The sequence below is a fragment of the Syngnathoides biaculeatus genome, chromosome 17 (assembly GCF_019802595.1).
Source record: "Syngnathoides biaculeatus isolate LvHL_M chromosome 17, ASM1980259v1, whole genome shotgun sequence".
NCBI classification, from domain to species: domain Eukaryota; kingdom Metazoa; phylum Chordata; class Actinopteri; order Syngnathiformes; family Syngnathidae; genus Syngnathoides; species Syngnathoides biaculeatus.
In genome coordinates, this window is record NC_084656.1 from 17,622,391 (window position 1) to 17,645,471 (window position 23,081).

Consider the following 23,081-nt stretch of genomic DNA (forward strand, 5'->3'; position numbering starts at 1 on the left):
TGCCGAAACCTGCCTGCTACTGTACGCACGGCGAGTGGATACGTAAAGCAGAAATGAGTCCCGCATTTAAGGCTTCTTCTCAACGCATTGACGACGGTTAACATTTACAGGGGACATTTACACGGAGAGGATTATCAGCACCTCTTTTAACGCTAGGAACTTTACACGGCCAGACGCCCTCCCTCCGACACACACACACACACACGCGCGTACTGTACAGCAGGGCGTAGTCGCAATGGCCTCAGCCCAGTATGTCCAGGTAGACGGGGGAGGCCTTGGCGAGGCTCTGGAGCATGGCGTGGATCTCCTTGATGTTGAGCCTCATGTAGGGCTCCCTCTGCCAGCAGCCCAGCATCAGGTCGTAAACCTCCTTGGGGCAGGTGCGCGGCCGCTGGAGCACGCGGCCCTGCGTGATGCACTCGATGACCTGCCGTCAACGTCAACAAGACGGAGTTGCACTGACCAAAAGTTGGCGAAAAAAAGGTCACAAAGCAGATCGTTTTCGACTATGTTTCATTCGGTTTGGGAATCTGGAGTGAGCTGGAAAGCTAACGTCCGTCCATCCATTTTCTTAGCCGCTTATCCTCACGAGGGTCTATGGGGCCTATCTCAGCTGTCAACGGGGAAGAGGCGGGGGACACCCTGAACTGGTTGCCAGCCAATCGCAGGCCACATCGAGACAAGCAGCCGCGCTCACAATCACAATCCCGGAGGAAACCGGAGTGCCCGGTACGGGGAGAACATGCAAACTCCACACGGGCGGGGCCGGGATCGAACCCGGGACCTCCGAACTGTGAGGCCAACGCTTTACCAGCCGAGCCCACCGTGCCGCCCAAAAATAATTTATTTCTTTGTTTGTTTTTACTTCGTCTTTGCAAAAGATGATTAAAGACCACTGCACTCTTCTGTTTTGATTTTTTTTTTTTTTTTTTTTTTTTTTTTTTTTTTTCAAAAAACTGGGAAGAGTTTGCACTTTTCAATAGCTGGAGACGTAGTTTTCCTCTGCGATTGGCTGACGACCTGTTAAGAGTGTTCCCTGCCTCTTGCTTGCAGTTAGCTGGGATAGGCTCTAGCATAACTGTGACACTCGTGAGGATAGGCGATGTACAAAACGGATGGCACGCATTGGAATATTTTCTCACGCAGCACTTTTGTCTCAAGTTTGCTCTCACAATTTAAAGCAAAAAATCCGCCAAATGATGGCTCACATCTTGGAAAAGTTGTAAGTCAGCTCGTTCCTATCTCAAGGCAGCACTATACATTGTGATTCACAAGGGAGAAGGAGATAATTCGTCTCGAACAAATCGGGACCGTGCGTTTTCTAACTTCCCAGGCAGGTTCGGAGGACGGGACGGGACTGACCTCGTTGTTGGAGAGCTGGTACCAGGGCTGCTTGCCGTAGGTGAAGATCTCCCAGAGGACCACGCCCAGGCTCCACACGTCGCTCTCAGTGGTGAAGCGTCGGTACATGATGCTCTCCGGGGGCATCCAGCGGATGGGCAGCATCGTGTGGCCCCCCACCTGCGCCGAGGCCGCGACAACACCCAAGTAAGAAAAGATCTTGAAACTGTTTCTGTTATTTTCATGGTTTCACTCACGATTGATTTATGTCTGTAAACTGCAGTGGTGGGCCGGAAACAGAAAGTAGTGTTCCCCCCCTCCAAGAAAAATCTGTAAATTGGTTTGTATACTTGTTTTGTACTATGAGGGTGGGTGCTGGTGGTGTGCTGTCAGATGTTTCTAATATAAAATCTAGGCTTTGACTCAATAAAGGTTGGGGAAGACTGTCCTATATAGTAGAAGCTGTTCTAAAATAAGTTGAATTCCTTCATGGCTTTACAGTCACAGGGGGATAATCACCACCTACTTTAACTCCCTATGAATAAGTCTTTATAATATCCCCTAAAAAAAATAAGAATCTGCTCAATTTTTGCACTCTTGGCCTTCATTACCATGGAAACTGGTCCACGTATGCAGATGGCGTCATTTGCATTTAAATGGCATCAAAATTAAAACGTGCGGCGAGAATATCAATGTACTGACTCTGTAGTAGTCGGTGCTGTAGACGTCTCTGGACATGCCAAAGTCCCCGATCTTGACCAGCAGGTTCTCGCCCACCAGGCAGTTCCTGGTGGCCAAGTCCCTGTGCACAAAGTGCTGCGACGCCAGGTAGACCATCCCGGCCGCGATCTGCTGCGCGATGTGCAGCATCTGCGACTGGGTCAGCTCCACCAGGATGCTGTGCTGCCCGTCCGCCATCAGCACCGCGTCCGGGCCGTGGGACCTGCAGCCAGCGTGAGTGGTAAGTGAAGCCATTGACAAAAATGTGTAATATGTTAATAATATGCCTAAAAGTGCAAGAACAACTGGATATTTCATTTTTAAAAGACAACACCTGAACGAACAAGAGAAAGTCATCAACGATTAAAATAAAATTTGGCATACTTGAAACAGTTCACGGAGAACTGGAATACGACATTTATGTACCGTAGTTTCCGCACTATAAGGCGCACCTTCAATGACTGGCCTATTTTAAAACTGTTTTTCATATATAAGGCGCACCGGATTATAAAGTGCATAGAATAGACGCTACAGTAGAGGCTGGGGTTACGTTATGCATCCATTAGATGGCGCTGCACTAAAGGCTCAATATTGACCCATGTATAAGGCGCACCTGATTATAAGCCGCACTGTCAGCTTTTGAGAAAATGAAAGGCTCTTAGGTACGCCTTATAGTGCGGAAAATACGGCATTTACAGCGACAAAAACTCATATTTTAAAAGGAAAAGAGAAAATATTGAACAGCTGAAATACTACTACTACAAAAATATGGAAATGCCGAAAACAGTACAGGGTTGTTGAATTGAAATAAGGACAAAAAGCAAAGATAAAATAAATACAGAAAAGGGGAAATAAAAATGTTGAATTGGTCAATTTGAGGTGAATTTAAGGTATGATTGTTTGGTTTCTTCTGAAAAAATATGGAATTTTGGAATTGGGCAGGCGGCACTGGTAAAGCGTTGGCCTCACAGTTCTGAGGTCCCGCGTTCAATCCCGGCCCCGCCTGTGTGGAGTTTGCGTGTTCTACACAATAAGTCGCAATAAATGTGGAATTGTGGGAAAAGGGATTTTTTTTTTTTTTCTCCACACAGTAATAATTCATAGCAATAATGCTCTCTTACCTGAGGAATTTGTTGAGGTCTCCGTGCTTCATGTACTCAAAGACCATGATGAGGGGGTCGCTGTCCACGCACACGCCGTAGAAGGTGACGATGTGCTCGTGCTGCAGGTTGGTGAGAAGCTCCGCCTCCCGGTAGAAGTCGGCACGCCCGCTCTCGCTGGCCTCCTTCAGGGTCTGCCGTCGGCACACACGCACGCGCCAGCGGGAAGGCGTCAAAGACCACGCCGGTTATCGATAACGCCGAGGCGCCTCACGTACGCACCTTGATGGCCACGTGGATCTTGTCGTGGTCGGGTGTCAGGTTGTAGCACTCGGCCAGGAAGACCTTGCCGAAGGCGCCCTCGCCCAGCTCGCGCTTCAGCACGATGTTGTGCCTCTTGATATGCTGCACGACTGCGGGCGGGCCACGGAACAAACATCACAAGTCATAGTTTTCAAATAAATTTTCCAAACCGCTTATCCTCATTAATATATACATTTGGTTGATGATGAGTTTCAGAATCACTCCTCATGTACTTTTCAGTTGGATTTAACTTCATATCAATTCATTAGCATTTAATGTTCAAACATTTTGAACCATTCAAGTACAATTTTGTTGAACTAATACTGTATGTGCAATATATTTTAACTGAATCGTTATTTTACTTTTCCTACATTTAAGTGCAATGTTAATGTTAAAACTGTGTATAATGTTACAGTGGCTAACTAAAAATTTTGTCTTGTTTTGTATTAACAGTGAGGTCAACTCTCCGACTGTATTTTACAGTTGGTTATGACTCCTGAATCTGGTGGGTTAATCCCCCCCCCCATCTGAAAAATTAGCGGATGACCGGATCGCGCAGTAACTCACACGTGTCCGGTTTCAAGATGCTGCCCGTGTTTCCGAAGTACTGCGGGTTCTCGATGACGGGGATCTTGGTCATCCCGATGATGACGGCGTCGGGCGCCATCTCGGAGGACGACGGCGTGTTGTTGCCGTTGGAGACGTGGTGGATGGGGCTGGCCGAGTCGTCGTCGTTGCTGATGACTGACGATGAGCCTGGCGATACGAGGATAACAGAGAACTGGATGAAATGTTTACTACACTGTAATTACATTGTTACTAACTACACACTGTAGAAAACCAATATCCGTTCAATACTGTCCGTAGTCCCATTACAGCAACGCTTTCTATGCACCAATCCATTAGCAGATTGACATTTTTCTTTAGAACAGTCATTGTAAATATAATATTATTTAAATATTATATCGTAAGCAGCGTCCCAAAAACTAAGTTTAAAAAGTAGTGATCAATAACGACAAATATTATTTTACCTTCCTGAAAAGGTGTGGAAATCACTTTTCATGTATTTCATAGAAATACGTATGTATGTACTCGCCTTGCATGCCCGCATCCACAAATGAATTAAGTAAATAATTCAAAAGACAGGATTTGATTAAAAAAAAATTATCACATAAATTAAAAAAAACACAAGAGGAATGGATCTCCAAATAATGTTAACATTTAACATGTCTAAAATAGTTTAGGTCAATCTCACATCTATTCCAACAAAATCATCACAAACACACAAAAGAATAATTTGGATGTATGGATACTAAAAATAATTTGGAAAACAATGTAACTTGAATTATATTTTAAATATTAAAAATCATTCAATTGAAATCGTCACCCATAACATATAGCTTCAAAAGTGATCAAGAAAACAAATGAAAATGAAAAAAATATGATTTGAAAATCTTTTTAAAAACTATTTCACACAACTGCATTACCAATCTAAAATCATATAACAATAGTGAGTTTTGAACACCAAAATAATGATCTGTTCATTTTTTTAAAATCTTTTTTAAGATGATGAGCCTGTCTTGGGTGGCGCCACAAGACTTTGGCCAAAGCGTAGAAGCTTGGGAAAAATAAAGAAAACAACTCAACGCCCAACTATGAAGAACGGCAGGGTTTACATCAAGTGAACTAAGTACGCGACGTCGATGGTAATCTGGGAAGACGAGCTCACCTTTAATCCCAAACTTGGAGTTCCTTCCATATTTAAGAATGATGACCATTAGAACGCAACCCATCAGAGCCACGCCAGCGATTCCCACCACCACGTAAACCTGCACACACACAAAAAAAAAAAACATACAGTACAAACAACAACATTCAACGGCCTTTTGACAGAACTCTAATGGGCTACAGGGGGAAATTATTGTCATTTTATAATATTTGATAAGGCTTTTTTCCTCACTTACAGCAATGCTGTCATCCATTGGCGGAAGTGGCGAGTCTGGGAGTGGACAGAATTCCATGGTGAGTCATGAAAAGTCACATAATATGACATATTTTTCATGGGTGTGCAAATGTCGACTTTGTTATGGCAGTGCTTTTTTTTTTTTTTGTCAATATGACTCAATCTGTTGTTTAAATCTACAAAATTATATTGAAGCTAATTAATTGAGAATTTTGGTGAAATGACTCATTAGGTTCAAACCTAAGCGCGATTCATTTATTTATTGAAAAAAATGCTTCAAATAAATTCAAAAAAGGAAAAAATAAAAAGGAAATGTAAAAAAAAAATCTGAATGTTTTGCATGTTTAGTAAGATGTATGAAAAATTGGAAATAATAACAAAAATAAAGGAAAAAGCGGTCAATAAAAAACAAAAACTAAAAATCCATTTACTATTTACTTACAGTAAATATGTAAAATATAGTTTGTATTTTAGTTATTACCGTAATTTCTGGCCTATAAGATGCAACTTTTTTTCACACCCTTTCAACCCTGAAGCTTATGAGGTGATGTGGCTAATTTGTGCATTTTTTTTCTAACGGCCACAAGGGGGAACTCGAGCGGAAAAGGTAAGAGTGAGACCGGTGGAATACATGTGCCGAGGAAGTAACTTTTACCGGTGCGACCCTGTTAGCGCTGCACTAGCGTGTTACTGCCGTGTCTCAGTGATTTTTTACCTGTATGTTTTTTTTTTAACTGGCCCTGTTAGCGTGGTGCTAGCATTAGCATGGTGCTAGCGTTAGCCTATCTGTGTACTGTCTTTCTTTGTAAATATCTCGTGTGTCAATGTCGTCTTCAATCTGGGCACTCGCGGCTTTTACATAGCTGCAGTGTATGTATGTACCAAATGGTATTTCCTTTACAAATGTACTGGGTGAGGCTTACAACCAGGTGCGCTCTGTAGGTTGAGAATTACGGTAATAAGATAGTCCATATAGTGGCACTTCTATTAGGTGCTACTTAGTATAAAAAGTTCGAGAACCACCCTTTTAAGCAAAAAATAAAAATAAAAACAATTCTTACCGGTAGGGTCTGGACAGATGAAGATGCGGAGAATACATCATTGTTAATCGAAAACGCTCGGACAGTACTACGAATATGCAGCTGGCGCGGTCACTTACAGTAGTAGTAAGGATCTTCTACAGGAGGAATGACAAAGTTGTTGTTAGGAATGGAGTGAGTGGCACAGGAGAGAAAAAAAGAGGAAACGGTGGGCGCACCCGTGTGGTTGTAGGGCGGGTCGATGAACTGCGCCGCCACCATCTTCTCGTCGCGGCCGTATCGGTTCTTGGCCACCAGGCGGTAGACGCCGTTGTGGATGTGCGTGGGGTTGACCAGCTGCAAGCAGCCGTGGTACTCGCTCTTGGTGGACTGGTGGATCATGGTTCGGATGTAGTCCTGCTCCTCCAGCGTCACGTTCTCAAAGTACCACTGCAGCTCCGGCTTGGGGTTGCCCGTCATGCTGAAGGGGATGCACCAGTGGTGGCCCTGCTCCGGTTCCAACAGCTGCTGGATGGTGGGGGCGACTGACGGGACGAGCGGTCGCACGAGGGACGTGGGGGGGTGGTTGGCAAATCAACGACCGGGGGAGGGAGGAGCGGTCCGGAGGGAAAAACAACATTGAAAGACTGAGAGAGGACATGTTGTTTCAGGGGTGTCAAGTATGGAGACAAACAATACGGCTGACGTAGCGCCACCTTTAGGGGCGTTTCTCAGTGTGGCTGGCATGATATAATCACAATAGTAATAATGTGTAGACATACTAGCAAATGCTTGGAGATACAGTAAAACTGCTTATTTTCAGTTCGCTGTTCATAGATTTAACGTTGTGCTTTTTTTCTGCGGAGTCGATCCTTAGCTTTTTTGGTATATCTACAAGCAGTTGTTATCATTTTTTAAAAATATTATTCTCAACACGGCAGGGCTCACCTCCTATCCAGAATTACTGTATCACAATACCGACAAAGATATTTCAGATGGACAAACGATACTGTGATGATCATTGGATAAATTAGCAAACGATTGCACATATTGGTTGTTCAAGGGTACAGAGACAACCATTAATATCGGCTAAGATTAGCACCACTTTTAGGGGTTATTAATTATTGAGACAAAGATTAGCACTATTTTAGAGTGGTATGGTTTTTTTTTAGGAGGTATACGGTATGGATTTTGGCACTTGTTAACGGAATAATGTTTTTGGCGTTACTGCGTATGGCAGTAGTTATTAGCACGAGCTAACAGTAGCTGCTTTTTGGAGGGTTATTGTGTATGCCCACATAAACGATGGGGGGGAAAAAGGATTACCTAAGATTAGCAACACTTTTAGGATTTATCAAGTATAGCGACAAACATTAGCGATTGCTAACCTGAGGGCTTAATGAGTATGCAACAAACGTTAGCATTTGCTAACAGTGGCTATGTTGTTTGTGGTTTGTTAAAGATAGGGAGGAATATTAGGATTATCGAATATTAGTTGTGATGTCATTGAGTAAGGAATGGAAGCGTTTTTGCTAAGAGATACTTTGTTGTTGGTGTGATTAAGATTGGAGACAAACATTCGCATTAGTTGATCGTGGCATGGTTTTTAAGGTGAAAGACATCAGCACGGGCTAACATTAGCGTTGCAAGTATGGGGGAAAACATTAGCGTTAGCTGATTGTGGCTATGTTTTGAATCGCTACTGAGTACGAACGCTGGCACTAGCAACGATGAGAACATTTTTTTAGTTGAGTGTTGAACTTTTCGTAATGTTTGTAAACATCACGTACTTCTGGGTGGGGTGGCAAAACTCGAGGGCCGGCAAGTGACCTAAAAGTCTTCTATCTTTTTGTGTTTGTGTTCCCGATATACCCACGATCTCCCCCCAAACTCAATCCCTCAAAGAGTCTTGATTCATTCCCCAGAACCTTTGGATGAGGAAGATAATTCCAGTGGATGTTAATATTTGTACGAGTCCACCAGTCGTGTGTTGTGGAAGGCGTTGCTCTACCCTGGTGAAATTACAGAACCGTTTGTTCATTCGACTGACGCCGTTGTAGCTATTCCCACCCGGGAGTACGTGACGTATTAGTGGAAAAAAGTCCATCGAGACAAAACATTAGCACCGGCTACCGGCGGCTTAATTAACTGAGCATGGCGACAAACATCCTCACGGTAAACAATGGGAGAGGAGACACGTGGAACCAGAGGACGGCGAAGCTTCACAGGAGGAAGAGTTATGGACAGGAAATCACACCAACAAGTCAATAAGATCAGCGGTGGCAGCAATGAAAACAAAGTGACCGGCGCTTCTGCTGCGTTCACTTGGAAACGAAACAGCAACATTCGGAAAGCGGAATATGCTAGCGTGCTAACGTGTGCTTACAGTGGATGTTGAGCTGCAGGGTGGCCTCCGTCTGACCCACCATGTTCTCAGCAGTGCACGTGATCACCTGCCCGTTGTCCTCGGGAGAGAGGTCGGTTAAGGTCAGCCTGTTGGCCGCCTCCGTGGGGTCAGTCTAGACACAGAATATTGCAAGGTGCTACCAAAACTATACCGATAAACCCACATATGCGGAATGTCGCATGACCAGCCCTAATATACTACCAATTTTCATTCCTCAAACCGTAATACAATGTCGGTTGCTAGGCTAACATACTAACTCTCGTAGTTTCCCCCTTTAAGATGAAATCGCTGTATTGTTGTTGCTCTACACCACAGGTGTCAAACCCGAGGTCCGGGGGCCAGACCTGGGCCGCCACGTGCTTTTATGAAGCCAAATCTAGAGTGTCAATTTCCATGATCATTGTAAAATCTGTACCAAAATTTCAAATTGTCATATAAATGATAAAGTTGAGATATTACAAGCATTTTTGTGTTCCCAAACGTGAATAGTTGAAAAACACATTACCCTTGATTTCTGATTCCAAAACTAGTTCATAAATTGATGATGTAAATATGATGAAATGACTAAATATTTTTGTTTCACAGTCATAATGGCCCTCTGAGGGAAACCGGAAAAACAATGTGGCCCACGGGAAAAATGAGTTTGACATCCTTGCTCTACACTAGGGGTCACCAACGTGGTGCCCGCGGGCGAATGGTAGCCCGCAAGGATCATATAAGGCGCCCGCGAGGTATGTTTTAAAAATATGATGGGCCACAAGTTGTGGCTATTATTTGTGCTTTCAATTCGGAATCTGACTTGCTTACGTGAATTAAAATTTTAAAATACCTGTAATGTCATTTACGACAACAAATTAAAACGAAAATATTTTCTGTACGTGTAATGTACTGAGTCTGAAATTTGCCGCAAACAGGTCACGTAGCCCTTCATACGATCGGTGCTCACGAAGTAGCCCTCAGCCTCAAAAAGGTTTTCGAGCCCTGCTCTACGCATTCATACGGTTCAATGTGTACTCATATTATAAGCCTGGTGGCTAATGCATTTGTGGGTTCGGCCAAAAAGGTACCAGTTAACTTCAAGTGGTAGTTTGTCTTTGTGCCTTTGGCTAAGCTAAAATGCTAACCCTTTCGCACACCTAATCAAATCACTGTTCGTCCCAAAAAAATCCAAACAAAGCTTTATTAGCATGTAGCTAAGATAAATTTATGTCAGATGTGTGTGTGTGTGTGTGTGTGTTATAAAAAATCTTTTTTTGAACAAAGGCCCCATTTTTAAAAAAGGAACATTAGTCTGGACTATTTTTACTTGTGGATTTATACGCTGCTTGATGCCATAATGAGTATTTATGTCACTAGGTTGGCGGCTCTCTAATGCAGACCCTCTCCCCAGCACCCCGTCGCTCCATAAAAACTAGATAACTCATATTTATCATTTAGGTATATTGAGTTTGTTGTCGGAAAAAGGGTGACGTTCCCTCTCCGGGTCGGGGAGGAGATCCTGCCCCAAGTGGAGGAGTATCTTGGGGTCTGGTTCACGAGTGAAGGAAGAATGGAGCGGGAGATCGACAGACGGATCGGTGCAGCGTCTGCAGTGATGCGGACTTTGTATCGGTCCGTTGTGGTAAAGAGGGAGCTAAATCGAAAGGCAAAACTCTCAATTTACCAGTCCATCTACGTTCCTATCCTCACCTCTGGGCACAAGCTGTGGGTCGTGACTGAAAGAACAAGATCCCGGATACAAGCGGCCGAAATGAGTTTCCTGCGCAGGGTGTCCGGGCTCTCCCTTCGAGATTGGGTGAGAAGCTCGAGAAGCCGCTGCTCCTCCGCATTGAGAGGAGCCAGATGAGGTGGCTGCGGCATCTGATCCGGATGCGTCCAGGACGCCTCCCTGGTGAAGTGTTCTGGGCACGTCCCACCGGAAAGGGACCCCGGGGACGACTCAGGACACGCTGGAGGGACTAAGTCTCTCGGCCATCTTAGGAACACCTCGGGATCCCTCCGGAAGAGCTGTAAGAAGTGGCTGGGGAAAGGGAAGTCTGCGTATCCCTGCTGAACCTACTTCCCCCGCGACCTGACCCGGAGAAGCGGTAGATAATGGATGGATGGAGGACTTTGTTGTACTATAGCCTTTTCCAAAGTTTCCTGTTAAGCGATGCACCCCCTCAACACCTGAACAGAGTTGAATCACCCCCACCCCCATCAAACCAACTCGACCATCACCAGCTACAGATTTGATGACCTTTCAAAACCTCAGCCGAGTTGGCACACCGTCACCACCCGCGGCAATAAAATGCCTCACAACACATCTCCAGAGCCAAACAATCGCCCTTCAGCGTACAACATCGTTTTACGTCAAATACCTTTTCACAAGCTTTTTAAGAAGTATGCCCCCTAAAAGCTTCAGTGAGTTTCAGGTGGGTTCCTTGATCTCATTTGTGCGGTAGATGCGGTGTTGAATATCGGCGGGTCGAAGCCGGATCTTGAAAAATTAGACCCACGCAAGACTGGACTGTAAACCCTAGAGAATGAAACCTAAAACCTAACTTCAGCCCCCAGAAATGGATGGGAAGCATCATTGGAGCTCGTGAGCTTATTCGATTGGATTGACTCACCTCATAGTGCGAGAAAATCACCTCCAGGTTCCACGAGATCTCCGGAGGCGGCGAGCCCGAAGCGCTACACAACGCTTCGACATCGCCGCCCTGCATCTCGGTCACCGACGTCGGGGTGACCTCTACTTGAGGAACAACTGCGGGACACAAGGAGAGCGTCTTAAATTGCCGAGTGAGAGGGTAGGGGGCAGGAGGGAAACTGTAAACCCCCCATCGATCGCTCTCCAGACTTTCAGGAAGCTTATGCCGCGTCGCTTATTTTAACCGCGGTTTCACGTTACCGCAGTCGGGCGGAGTGAGCGCGGCGAAGGCTTTTGTTGCTCCTCGCTCGTCCTTGCATTCCAGATCTTGGCCGTCGGGTTCTTCCAGGCTCCTCAGTTTGATCCAGAGATTCTCGCAGACGCAGTCCAGAGGGTTCCCGGTCAGCAGGAGCCTGAGAGAAAAATATGCGCCGCGCTAGTTAGATCAGTGGTTCTCAAACAATGGTTTGCGAGTTGTAACAAGAGCGTTTGCTAAATAATTGTAATTTTTTTGTGATGGTTTTTTTTTTTTCCTAAAAAATGTCCTAAGATGCCAAAATATGGCAGGAAAAGTAGTACACTGGTGTCGAGAAAGGACGTTGAAGTGATGTCGCTCTACTTTTAGCTTGTGTTGTTTGATGAGGTGCAAAGAAGAAGAGGGGACCTTACGGATAAGAGATGTTATAGTTCGCAAAGGTCTTCCATGACAGCGTCGACAGGTTGTTGTCTCGCAAATTCCTAAAACAAAAAAGAAAGAAAAAAAAAAAACCTGCATATTAGTAATAATCTTTTTTTTTTTATCGGTATGTCTTTGTGGGGACAACAACCAAATGTTTTAATGGTAGTACAAGAAGAAGGAGAACGTAGACCTAGTAGTGCTAGAAGTAGTAAAGTTGGTAAAGTGTTGGCCTCACAGTTCTGAGGACCCAGGTTCAATCCCTGCCCTGCCTGTGTGGAGTTTGCAGGTTCTGCCCGTGCCTGCGTGGGTTTCCTCCGGGGACTCCGGTTGCCTCCCACATCCCAAAAACATGCGACATTAATTGGACACTCTAAATTGCCCCTCGGTGTGATTGTGAGTGCTGTTGTCTGTGCCCTGCGATTGGCTGGAAAACAGTTCAGGGCGTACCCCGCCTCCTGGCCGCTAACAGCTGGGATAGGCTCCAGCACTCCCTGCGACCCTCGTGAGGATAAGCGGCAAAGAAAATGGATGGATGGATGGATAGTTCTCGTTGTAGTGATAGTAGTAGTCGTACTGGTGGTAGAATTGGTAGTAGAAGTTGTAAAAATGAAAAAAAAAATTGTATTGTTGGATGTGGAAATAGTAACAGTAGTAGAACTAGTAGTGATTGAAGTATTGGTAGTTCTGGTAGAAGTACTTTTCCCGTGAGTAGTGGTATGCGTAGTAGAAGTAATACATGAAGTAGTAGTGATGGAAGCTGCAGTAGTTGAGGTGGAAGTACTAGTAGTTATATAACTAGTATTGTAGTTAGTAGACATTGAAGTAGAAGTAGTGGTAAGAAGGCTGGAAGTAATTATGGCAGAAGTGGTCATATTAGTGATAGAAGTAATTGTGGTAGAAGTACTAGTAGTTAGTGTATGTCGGTAGGTTAGTTTGCAGATGTGCTAGTAGTCAAATGGTTTTGCAGGTTGTTGTGATAAAAATAGTAGTAGTTGTGGTGGAAGTGGTACTCGGATGACGAGTTGAAATAGTATTGTTAGTCGTAGGACGAGTACTTTAAAAAAGAGTAGTAAAAGTAATTGAAATAGTAGGAAATAGTAGTTTTGGGATAATAAATGGGTTATAACGTGACACCCCCCAAATCTGAGGTCGACTCCACGTACGAGGTTGTCAAAAGCATCACTTCTGGTGCTAACACATCCTTACACGTATTGCAGTCTTGTGTTGTTGTAAAAGGCACCCGGGGAGACGGACGTCAGTCTGGTCCTGGTCACGGTTCTGTAGGAAATGAGAGCTTTGATTAGTACCACCCAAGCCACGCGGACACAAACGAAGAACAACAGACATTCGTTTACCATTACGGTACTTAGTAAATTGCTGCCTTATGATTATACTTTTTCAAGAGGGGAAAAAAAGAATAAACGACTATGAGTATGTGCTATACAACGACTATTAATTCAAAGATTCAAAAGGTACGCAAGCGCTTCAAATATTGTCCTGGTTTGGAATACCACATCGCAGGTGCCATGATCAAACAGTTATTTATTCATAATTATAAACATTGTGCAATGCGCTCCAATCATCCTTGGGTTGAATAACTTCACAGCTGTCAGGAGTTGCAACACAGATTGGAAGCAGTTTTCAGAAACTGCTTGGAGTACAAATATATGTATTTTCTTTATAGATTCACGGGAAAGCAACATATGAAAGCATTTTTTGTCACGCAATCGTCATGAATCGGAATATCAGGTCGACACATGCAACACAGATCCGAAGCGGTTTTCGGAAAAAGCGCTTAAAGCCGTACTTACAGGTTCCGGAGATTTATGTAGTGCCTCAGACTGTTCTCGTTGAGCTCAAACAACCTGTTTTGATTCGCGATGTATCTGTCGGGGGAACAAACGGGAACAAAGCGTTACGGCATGCGGGTGTACCCGAGCATAGCCTAGCCGACTTTGGGGTGAGAGGCGGGGTACGCCCTGGACTTGTTGCCAGTCGGGGGGTGCAGGACAGACAAACGAGCATTCAAACTCATATTTGCTGACTTCGGCGAACTTGGGAACGAGGGAGGAATCTTAAGGGAAGCGCACAAGCGTGAGATTCGAACCCCGAATGTCGGAACTGCAAGGCAGCTGTGCTAACCGCCAAACCAACGTGCTGCCAGATTATAAAAAATGTGACGTAAAATGCTGCCCGAACATGATTGTATTTTTATTTCCAATGGTGGGGGGGGGGATGAGAGAAGCCACCCAAACAAATCTCAACTAATATTATTCCATATTTGGAGAAGATTTTTGCCAATAATTTTACAAAATTGTGTATTTCCACTGTCAAATCATGTGTGTATTTGCCATGCCTGTGGCTTCTACACACTTAAAGTACATGTGTGTAATCATGTCAACAATCCCATAGGTAGTTGGGGGTGGGGGGGGTCACATTGACGCGCCTTTATAGTGTGTGTGTGTGTGTGTGTTCATGGAATGCTGTGTAAATCCCAATCAACGTACTCGAGCTTTACACACACACAGCACGATTTGCGTGTCGTGGTGTGTATGTGTGTGCGCGATGACGGTCTGGGGGAATGCGTCGTTACATGATCACCTTCATCCTTTCACCATCTCATCATCGTCATCATCACCGTCGTCACGCCGGCACACGCACTTACATGTCGGTGATGTTTTCCGCGTCGTCCGGCGCGAGCACCGGGAAATCCTCGACGCTCGGCGCCGCGCCGTCGACGCAGGCGATCCGCGCCGCGGTGCAGGTGCAGGCGGCGGGGCAGGCGGCGCTCAGCCCCCGCAGCCCGCGCAGCGCCAGCAGGAGGAATCCGAGCCGGGCCATGCCATGCCAGTCCATCGCCAAATTATCACCAAAAAAAAAAAAAAAAATGGGGGGGAAAAAATTAAAAATGAAAAACAACACACCTCTTGTGTTTCCTCTCCCACCCCCTCCGCTCTTTCCCCTTACAACCCACCCGCCCCCCCGCCCGCCCCCCCCACCTTCGATGCAAAAAAAAAAAAAAAAAAATAATGTCTCAATCGGACGGAACCCGTGTCCTCTACGAAATCTCCGTGGGCCCGGCGGTGGAGGAGGGGGCCATCGGGGGGGGGGGGTGCCGCGGAGCAGCCTTGGCGTGTCTGCAGAGCCGCGATCGCGCACGACACGCTCGCCGCCGTTCGCGGAGGTGTCAAGTGCTCCGGCGGCAGATGATGATGATGATGATGATGATGATGAAGATGATGAGGCTGTTTCACTCCTCCGGAGCTTGCGTGCCTCCGCCCCCCCCACACCCCCCACCACCGCCTCCTATTTTTTGGGGTAATTTGTTTTGCCCCTGTAAAAACAAATATGACGTGTTCCAGATGTTTGCAGATCAATAGGCGGCGAGGCTGGACGGCCGGACCCCCTCCTTCATCCCTTCCTCCCTTCCTTCCTTCCTTCCTTCCTTCCTTCCGTCCTCTCCGCTCCCTCCTTTGCTGCCCCCCCCCCCCCTCCACACACACACGTGAGGTGATGCAGGGAGGACGACGACTACCTGCATCGATTACCCCCCCAACCCACACCATATTTATATACTGGTGAGTCAAAAGTAAGTACATATTTTTAAGTTCATTTTATTGCATTTACCCCCCCCCCTTGATGGCATTATTTTTTCCCTTGACCTCCTTCCTTCCTGACAGATCAAAGGTAAAAGTTCACCCCCCTCCTTCTGCTCTCCTTTGCCACAGTTGTTGTTGTTTTCACCTCCTTCCTGACCTTTTTTTTGTTCCATCTTTTTCTTCCCACCTTTCTCCTCGCCTTCCCTTCCTCAGCTATTTCCCCGTCTCCTTCTTTTCTTCCCTTCAGCCTGTCTTTAAAATTATTTTCTTTCCGACCTCCTTCCTTTCCTCCTCCTTTTCCTTCGCCTTCCTTCCGCCAGACCCACTTTTTTCATGCATCCTTACGTCCTTCCTTCCATTGCATAAACCTCCTCTTGTGTCTGCCTTCCTTATCCCCCCCTTTTTTTTTGCATGACCTGCTTTTTTCTTCTTTCCTTACATTCCATCCTTCCTTACCTCACACTCATTTTTTTATTCATGCACCGTGCTGCTTTATTCCTTCATTTCTCCCGTTTTCTATTCATGCATCCCGACATCCGCTTTTTTTTGCCTTCCTTCGTAACCTCCTCCTTTCCATCTCAGACTTCCTTCTTCCTTATCCTTTCATTTCCTTCCTGCTGTCCTGACATCCTTTCTCCCCCCCCCTCAGATCAGCTTTTTATCATGCATCCTTTCTTCTTTTCATGCTCAAACTCGCTTTCCATCTTCTGCCTTGCCTCCTTCCTTGCCTCAGTTCCATCCATCCATCTGACGAACCTCCGATGCGGGGCTGGACCCAAATGCAGGACTCCAAAACAAGGACATGGAGTTAGGTGTAGTTTTATTCGAACTGAGGTGGCAAAGAAACACTGCGACAAGGATAGGTCAACACTACACTATTTTCAGTGGTGGAGATTCCTAATGTCAGTGAATGCAACTCACAAACTGAGGGCACAATGAACTTAAATACACCATCTAATTACAGTCCCAAATATGAAATAGTTGTGAGTGGTGACAGGTGTCACCGGTCAGGGCAGTGGCCACGCCCCTTTTGGCTGTGGTCCAGCCTGGCTCATGACAATCCATCCACTTTCTTTGCCGCTTATCCTCACAAGAGTTGCGGGAGTGCTGGAGCCAATCCCAGCTGTCAACAGGCAGGAGGTGGGGTACTCCCTGAACTGGTCTCCAGCCAGTCGCAGAGGACATGGAGACAAACAGCTGCACTCACAATCACACCTAGGGGCAATTTAGAGTGTCCATTTTTTGGAATGTGGGAGGAAACCGGAGTGCCCAGAGGAAACCCACGCAGGCACGGGGAGAACATCCAAACTCCACACAGGCGGGTCAGGGATTGAACCAGCTAAGCCACCATGCCGGCCCAAGTTCTTTTTTTTTTTTTTTAAAGTGTATAACCCACCTGAAAGTGTTGAAAACACACATAGCCATAATCAAACTAATGATTCTACTCCACAGAACACGCTCGGCCAATAAACACCCCAACACAGACGCGATGTGACGTCCGCGGTTGACGCACGGGACCAGATGCCCCCATGAACATTTCTACAACTACCAATTTGATTATAATGACAATTATTCATCTTTACTAGTCCAAGACATCAGCAGCAAGCATCGAAACATTCAAGGATTCAATTTTTACCGACATAACTACATAAATACATCTCAAACAGAACAAGAAATAGCACTTGGAGGAAGACATGCAAATTTTTTTTGCAAAAACCGGACTACAACGTGCAGAACCTGACTTAAAATACTCTTATCGTTATCTTTTATGATCCACCAGGGGGCAGTGTCGCGCTGCAAAACGCTTCCTATTCTTCCCCTGCTTGGAAATTGGGAGCCGTTTTACTCGATTTTAGTTCTATTTATTTTACGGCGACTCCCTCATTTTACTCGTGCTTGAAAAACCGTCTGTGCGGAAAACAAACATTTTACGTCGGTGACTGTTAATGCACTTTGAGAAGCGGCAACACTTTAAACAATAGAGTGAACACATATGTTACCAAAAAAAATGACTCATAAAGTTAACTTTTAAAAAGCGCAGCATCTCGACCGGGACGATATTTGTGAAAAATCAAGTCATAATGTTAACTAACCACTTCAGGGTGTACCCCTGTGACCCCGCCTCTCGCCCTGCTAGAGGGAATGTCTGGGTGGATGGATGGATGGATGGAATGATAAATTAATACAATAATTGATGAATAAATTATTTGAACCCCGGTCCTCAGTACTGTGAGGCAAACGCTCTAACCGGTCATCCACTGTGCCGCCTCAATCTAAATGTCTAATAGTGAATATAAATGTACGTAATAAAATTTTATTAAATATCTAAATATGGAGAACAAATGTACAAGATGTTTTATAAAAAAATGTGTGTATACATACATGACTGTGTGAATAGAATAACAATAACTAAATAATAATAATGTTATAAATATATTGAATAGTCGAATATATACATTTATATAAATACATTAAAAATGATTACAATAAACCAATCATTTTTAACATTTTTCTTGACAGAAAAAACGGTGCAAAAAAAAAAAAAACCTAAACAAATCGGAAATTAAATCCTGTTGGCTGCCATGATGAGATGGGAGCATACTGTACCAGATTGGGGCTGCGCGCACACACACACACATGCGCGCATACGACGCAGGATAGTCACCATGGCGACTTGCTTTTTTTTTTTTTTTTTTAAAACAAACATCACGGACAATGTCATGTGTCGCTATGGTTGCGGATGAAAATATGTACACGGTGTTTTTTTTCTCTCTCTCTCTCTCTCTCTCTCTCTCTACCGACCGTACCATCCGTCCAACCCAGACGCACCAAGAACCGAATTAAAACCGTCGCTATGGTAACCTCTGAATATAGGAGAGTAGTGGTGGTGTGTGTGGGGGGGGGGGGGGGGGATGGGACAATAGCCTGCGTGTGCGAACGTGCGACGCAAAGCTCGGGGAGGAGACCAGCTTGATTGGGTCCAAAATGGAGGCTGCCGTGCAACGAGGTTGCTGGATTTCGCTTTGTAGGAAATCACGGAAAGCCTATTTATCCATATCGGGGTCAGTCTGGCCATCGTGAACCATTTTATTCCTTGTACTTTAATATTCAAATGTTGAATGTGTGCCTTTAAGGGGCGTGGCCAAGTGAGGTACTTTCTACCCCCAGTTATCTATGATGGTGACTGTTCTATGGTTATCGTTACCAAATGATTCCTTTGTAGTACCGAGCTGTGAATAAACCACAAAAGGAACTACATTTATAATGCAAAATTATAAAAATTGTGAATTTGTTTGCAGAAACACCTAAGTTGCTCATCTGCGGTTTTTCACGCTGTTTAAAAAAAAATTAAATAGCAAATACATAAAGACACTTCACATTATGTATCAGAAAATCAGTACAATAGTATTACGGTGATCTTTACGGGAGGTAACAAAACAAAAAGTTGATGTACAGTAATTCAAATTTTTACTTTTACACCTTTAAGTCCAAAGTCCGGGAGAAATATATCCTCCCACTGAAAGGAGAGTTTAATACGTTACACCGCGTAGCCCGATAACGGCGGCGATACGTCCGAAGCTGTTCGTCCCCTCCCGGCGGCGCTGCCGAATAACACACAACAAGTTAACCGCCGTGACAGCTTGCCTCCATACTGGAAAAAAAGGCTTCATTTATTCCAAGGCAACAGAATAGCTTGGGGGACGGCGGTTAGTCGCAAGTATTGACGTCTTTTTAACAATTTTTTTCGGGGTCGTAGTCATCATTTTAGACAGTTCTAATAAGCAGCGAGAGAAAAATGTGTACATTTAGGTCCCCGCGCCGTCGCGACGTATACGCTGTGTCGCCGAGACGGACACGCCTCGCCAGCGCTTAGCTTAGCTTAGCTTATCTTAGCATCGCAAAGTCACGTTAACTTAGCAGCTACGAAAGGCAAGCTTACTTCTAGTCGACACCCATCAACGGCAACTCCGAGCCGCTTACAATGTTGTAATAACTCATTCACAAATGTAATTGGTTGAGACCCGTGTGACTCTTTTATTTAAATCCAAGCGTGATTGTTAAGGGTGCGCTTGTTTTGATTCCACAAGTGAGCCTCGTTTTCCCGAGGGGCGGGGCTGCTTTTTTTTCATGGTGAAAGCAAGTGTTGGTGGTTTATGTAATATTACAATACGTTAGACGAGTGTAACCAGCTTGATTAAGGCACGTATATTAACATTCCACCGCCAAACTAAAATGTCAGCAAAAGTATTATTGATTTAGGGGGTTAATTTCATTTCATCGCGCAGGTGACGTCACAATTTTCACGGCACCATATTGCCGGTCAAGCAGAGCTGGTCGACAATGTGGGAGACATTGAACCGGAGGAGAATATTTACAATACCCGAGACCTGTTGTGCTCTTGGTTGTCACGACAGACGAGACAGATATTCAAAGAGATCATTCTATGGAATACCAGCTGAAAAGACCAAAAAATACCGATGGATTTCGGCAATTAAACATGATGGTAAAATGTCGCAGAGGTTCACGGAGGTTAAGCGCGGCCGCAATCGCTTCCATGTACGTTCCATGGAGACGACTCCGGCCTCTTTGTTTTTTTTCCAAAAATAGTTAATGAATGAGCGCTTGTGTAAAACCAGGGGTCATTTATTTAAATATTCGTATTTGTATTGAATACCAGCTGAAAAGATTGATGGATTCCGGCAAAGGTTAACATGTTGCCGACTTGTTTAGTTGAACATTAGGATAATATTCTGCTGTTTGAGTGGCAAATTATGCGGAAGAGCAATTATTTCTTCTGTCGCTGGTATGGAGACAACAAAGATTATTTGTAAGAAACAATAATTTATACTCCGATTAAGTGATAATTTCCCACAGCAGACCTGATATTTTATGACCCATGGTGGTAGGAATCAATATTTTGTGAAAAGAAATGTTGAGCTTTCTAATTGATAACATTCTCTTCTTGTATCGCGGTGCAGGTGAAAAATACAATGGAGGTGCAAATTGACCACCAGGACGAAGATTTCACCTTTAGCACTACTGATACCAATGGTAAGATCAGACTTTTGTTTTTGTAAGCAATATACACAGTCATACACAGTTTATATCGAGTATATTTAATTCTCCAGATGCTATTTGGTGAACCATTGCTATTAACCGATGTTTGTGACCAAGACCCGTAGAATGCCCACCCAGTAAAACTTGCCTATATTAAAGTTTACTACCCAAAACTTTGATGGCAAAACACTTTAATATCTTCTCAAACTCGTCTGTAAATATTACACCTTAATATAAATAGCAGACATAATTTGGTTTTGAAAAAAAAAAAAGCTTTGTTGCCTTTCATGTTATCTTATGTTAATGTCTTAGATTTTATCAACATCTCTTTATGTATGTGTCTGTTTACATGGCGTCTTTAATTTTCAGACATCACAACTTTGATGGCAAAACACTTCAATATTTTTTCAAACTCATCTGTAAATATTACACCTAAATGTAATTAGCTGACATAATTTGGTTTTGAAAAAAATTGCTTTGTTGCCTTTAATGTTATTTTCTTACGTAAGCGTCTTAGATTTGATCTACATCTCTTTATCTATGTGCTCCGTTTACATAGTGTCTGTAATTTTCAGACATCACAACTTTGATGGCAAAACACTTCAATATCTTTTCAAACTCATCTGTAAATATTACACCTAAATGTAATTAGCTGACATAATTTGGTTTTGAAAAAAATTGCTTTGTTGCCTTTAATGTTATTATGTTACGTAAGTTTCTTAGATTTTATCTATATCGTTATCTATGTGCTCTGTTTACATGGTATCTCTAATTTTCAGACATTAAAAGTTTGATGGGAAAACACTTCAATATCTTCTTAAACTCATCTGTAAATATAACACCTAAGTGTAAAAACCTGACATAATTTGGTTTTGAAAAAAAATTACCAATTTGCCTGTAATGTTATCTTATGTTAGCATCTTAGCTGTTATCTACAGCTCTTTATCTATGTGGTCTTTTTACATGGTGTCTAATTTTCAGACATCACAACTTTGATGGCAAAACACTTCAATAGCTTCTCAAACACATCTGTAAATATAACACCTAAGTGTAATAAGCTGACATAATTTGATTTTGAAAAAAATTGCTTTGTTGCCTTTGTTATTTTCTTACGTAAACGTCTTAGAGTTTATCTACATCTCGTTATCTATGTGCTCCGTTTACATAGTGTCTCTAATTTTTAGACATCACAACTTTGATGGCGTAACACTTCAATATCTCCTCAAACTCATCTGTAAATATTAGACCTAAATACAAATAGCTGAAAACATTTGGTTTTGAAAAAAAATTGCTGTGTTGCCTTTATCTTTTTAGATTTTATCTACATCTCTTTATATATGTGATGTTTGCATGGTGTATTTAATTTTCAGACATCACAACTTTGACGGCAAAACACTTCAATATCTTTTCACACTCATCTGTAAATATTACACCTAAATATAAATACCTTACATAATTTGGTTTTGAAAAAATGCTTTGTTGCCTGTGACGTTATCTAAGATTTTATCTACATCTCTTTATCTATGTGCTGTGTTTACATGGTGTGTCTAATTTTCAGACATCACAACTGTGATGGCAAAACGCTTTAATATCTTCTCAAACTCATCTGTAAATATTACACCTAAATGTAAATAGGTGACATAATTTGGTTTTGAAAAAATTGCTTTTTTGCCTTTAATGTTCTTATGTTAGCGTCTTAGATTTGATCTATATCTCTTTATCTATGTACTCTTGTTTACATGGTGTCTCTAATTTTCAAACATCACAGTCTGTGATAATCACGTATTTCTTAATCTGAACCTCTTACACCACAATTTTATATATATATATATAAGCAGATAAAAGTACCAATACCATGTTAATTTAAGGAAAAATGCTATGTTTTGGATATACATATATCGTCATCGGCATATACTGTGCTGTGATTAAGGTTTGTGTCCATATTGAGCAGCTCTACCAGAAATTTTACAAGACAAGTGTTAAGCTACATGCTCTTGAGGGAGAGAAAAAACAAAAAAAGATCATTCCTGGCTGGTGCTACTTAACAGATGGTGGAAGGATACTGCTGTTCTGCAGCTCCAAAGCACCTTTTTTTTAATCAGTCAGGGAACACGTTGGATTTGAGTGGTTTCCAGTTTGTGCTCGGCTGCCCGCTGATGCTGTACACAGTGAACATCTAGTGCTAGTCTGTGTACGTTCACATATTTACATTAGCCCAGCAAGCGCTTACCTTGCTACCCTGAAGAACGGCAGCGGTTTA

General features: G+C 43.5%; 2 protein-coding genes across 9 annotated transcripts in view; one reads left to right on the forward strand and one right to left on the reverse strand.

Moving 5' to 3' along the window:
- On the reverse strand, positions 1-19,790 carry ntrk2b (neurotrophic tyrosine kinase, receptor, type 2b). The gene is made up of 18 exons (XM_061800537.1): positions 19,703-19,790; positions 14,830-15,022; positions 13,976-14,050; positions 13,371-13,442; positions 12,155-12,223; positions 11,747-11,898; positions 11,466-11,602; positions 8,833-8,965; positions 6,686-6,991; positions 6,587-6,604; positions 5,429-5,463; positions 5,194-5,293; positions 4,032-4,220; positions 3,444-3,574; positions 3,183-3,355; positions 2,044-2,284; positions 1,363-1,521; positions 1-427 (listed from the first exon to the last, which is right to left on the reverse strand). Exons 2-18 carry the CDS (start codon positions 15,018-15,020, stop codon positions 242-244), a joined length of 2,367 nt encoding a protein of 788 aa, XP_061656521.1. The 5' UTR covers positions 15,021-15,022; positions 19,703-19,790; the 3' UTR covers positions 1-241.
- Positions 18,670-23,081, forward strand: part of hnrpkl (heterogeneous nuclear ribonucleoprotein K, like) — a 19,641-nt gene continuing 15,229 nt past the window's right edge. For 3 of the 8 annotated variants that reach the window (XR_009792222.1, XR_009792223.1, XM_061800538.1), the window contains exons 1-3: positions 19,828-19,963; positions 20,050-20,320; positions 20,743-20,815. Coding sequence is in view for 6 of the 8 variants with exons in the window: in XM_061800538.1 (XP_061656522.1) it covers positions 20,105-20,320; positions 20,743-20,815 (289 nt within the window). In the remaining 2 variants the exon portion in view is untranslated. The other 5 variants (XM_061800542.1, XM_061800541.1, XM_061800540.1 and 2 more) reach the window with 5 other exon arrangements.

Excerpts from the sequence above, each read along its gene's own strand:
- ntrk2b (XM_061800537.1), bottom strand. The coding sequence starts at position 15,020 with ATGGACTGGCATGGCATGGCCCGGCTCGGATTCCTCCTGCTGGCGCTG. Across the intron at positions 14,051-14,829 it reads GCGGAAAACATCACCGACAT|ATACATCGCGAATCAAAACA; the intron begins GTAAGTGCGTGT and ends TTCCCCCGACAG. Across the intron at positions 2,285-3,182 it reads GACCTCAACAAATTCCTCAG|GTCCCACGGCCCGGACGCGG; the intron begins GTAAGAGAGCAT and ends CGCTGGCTGCAG.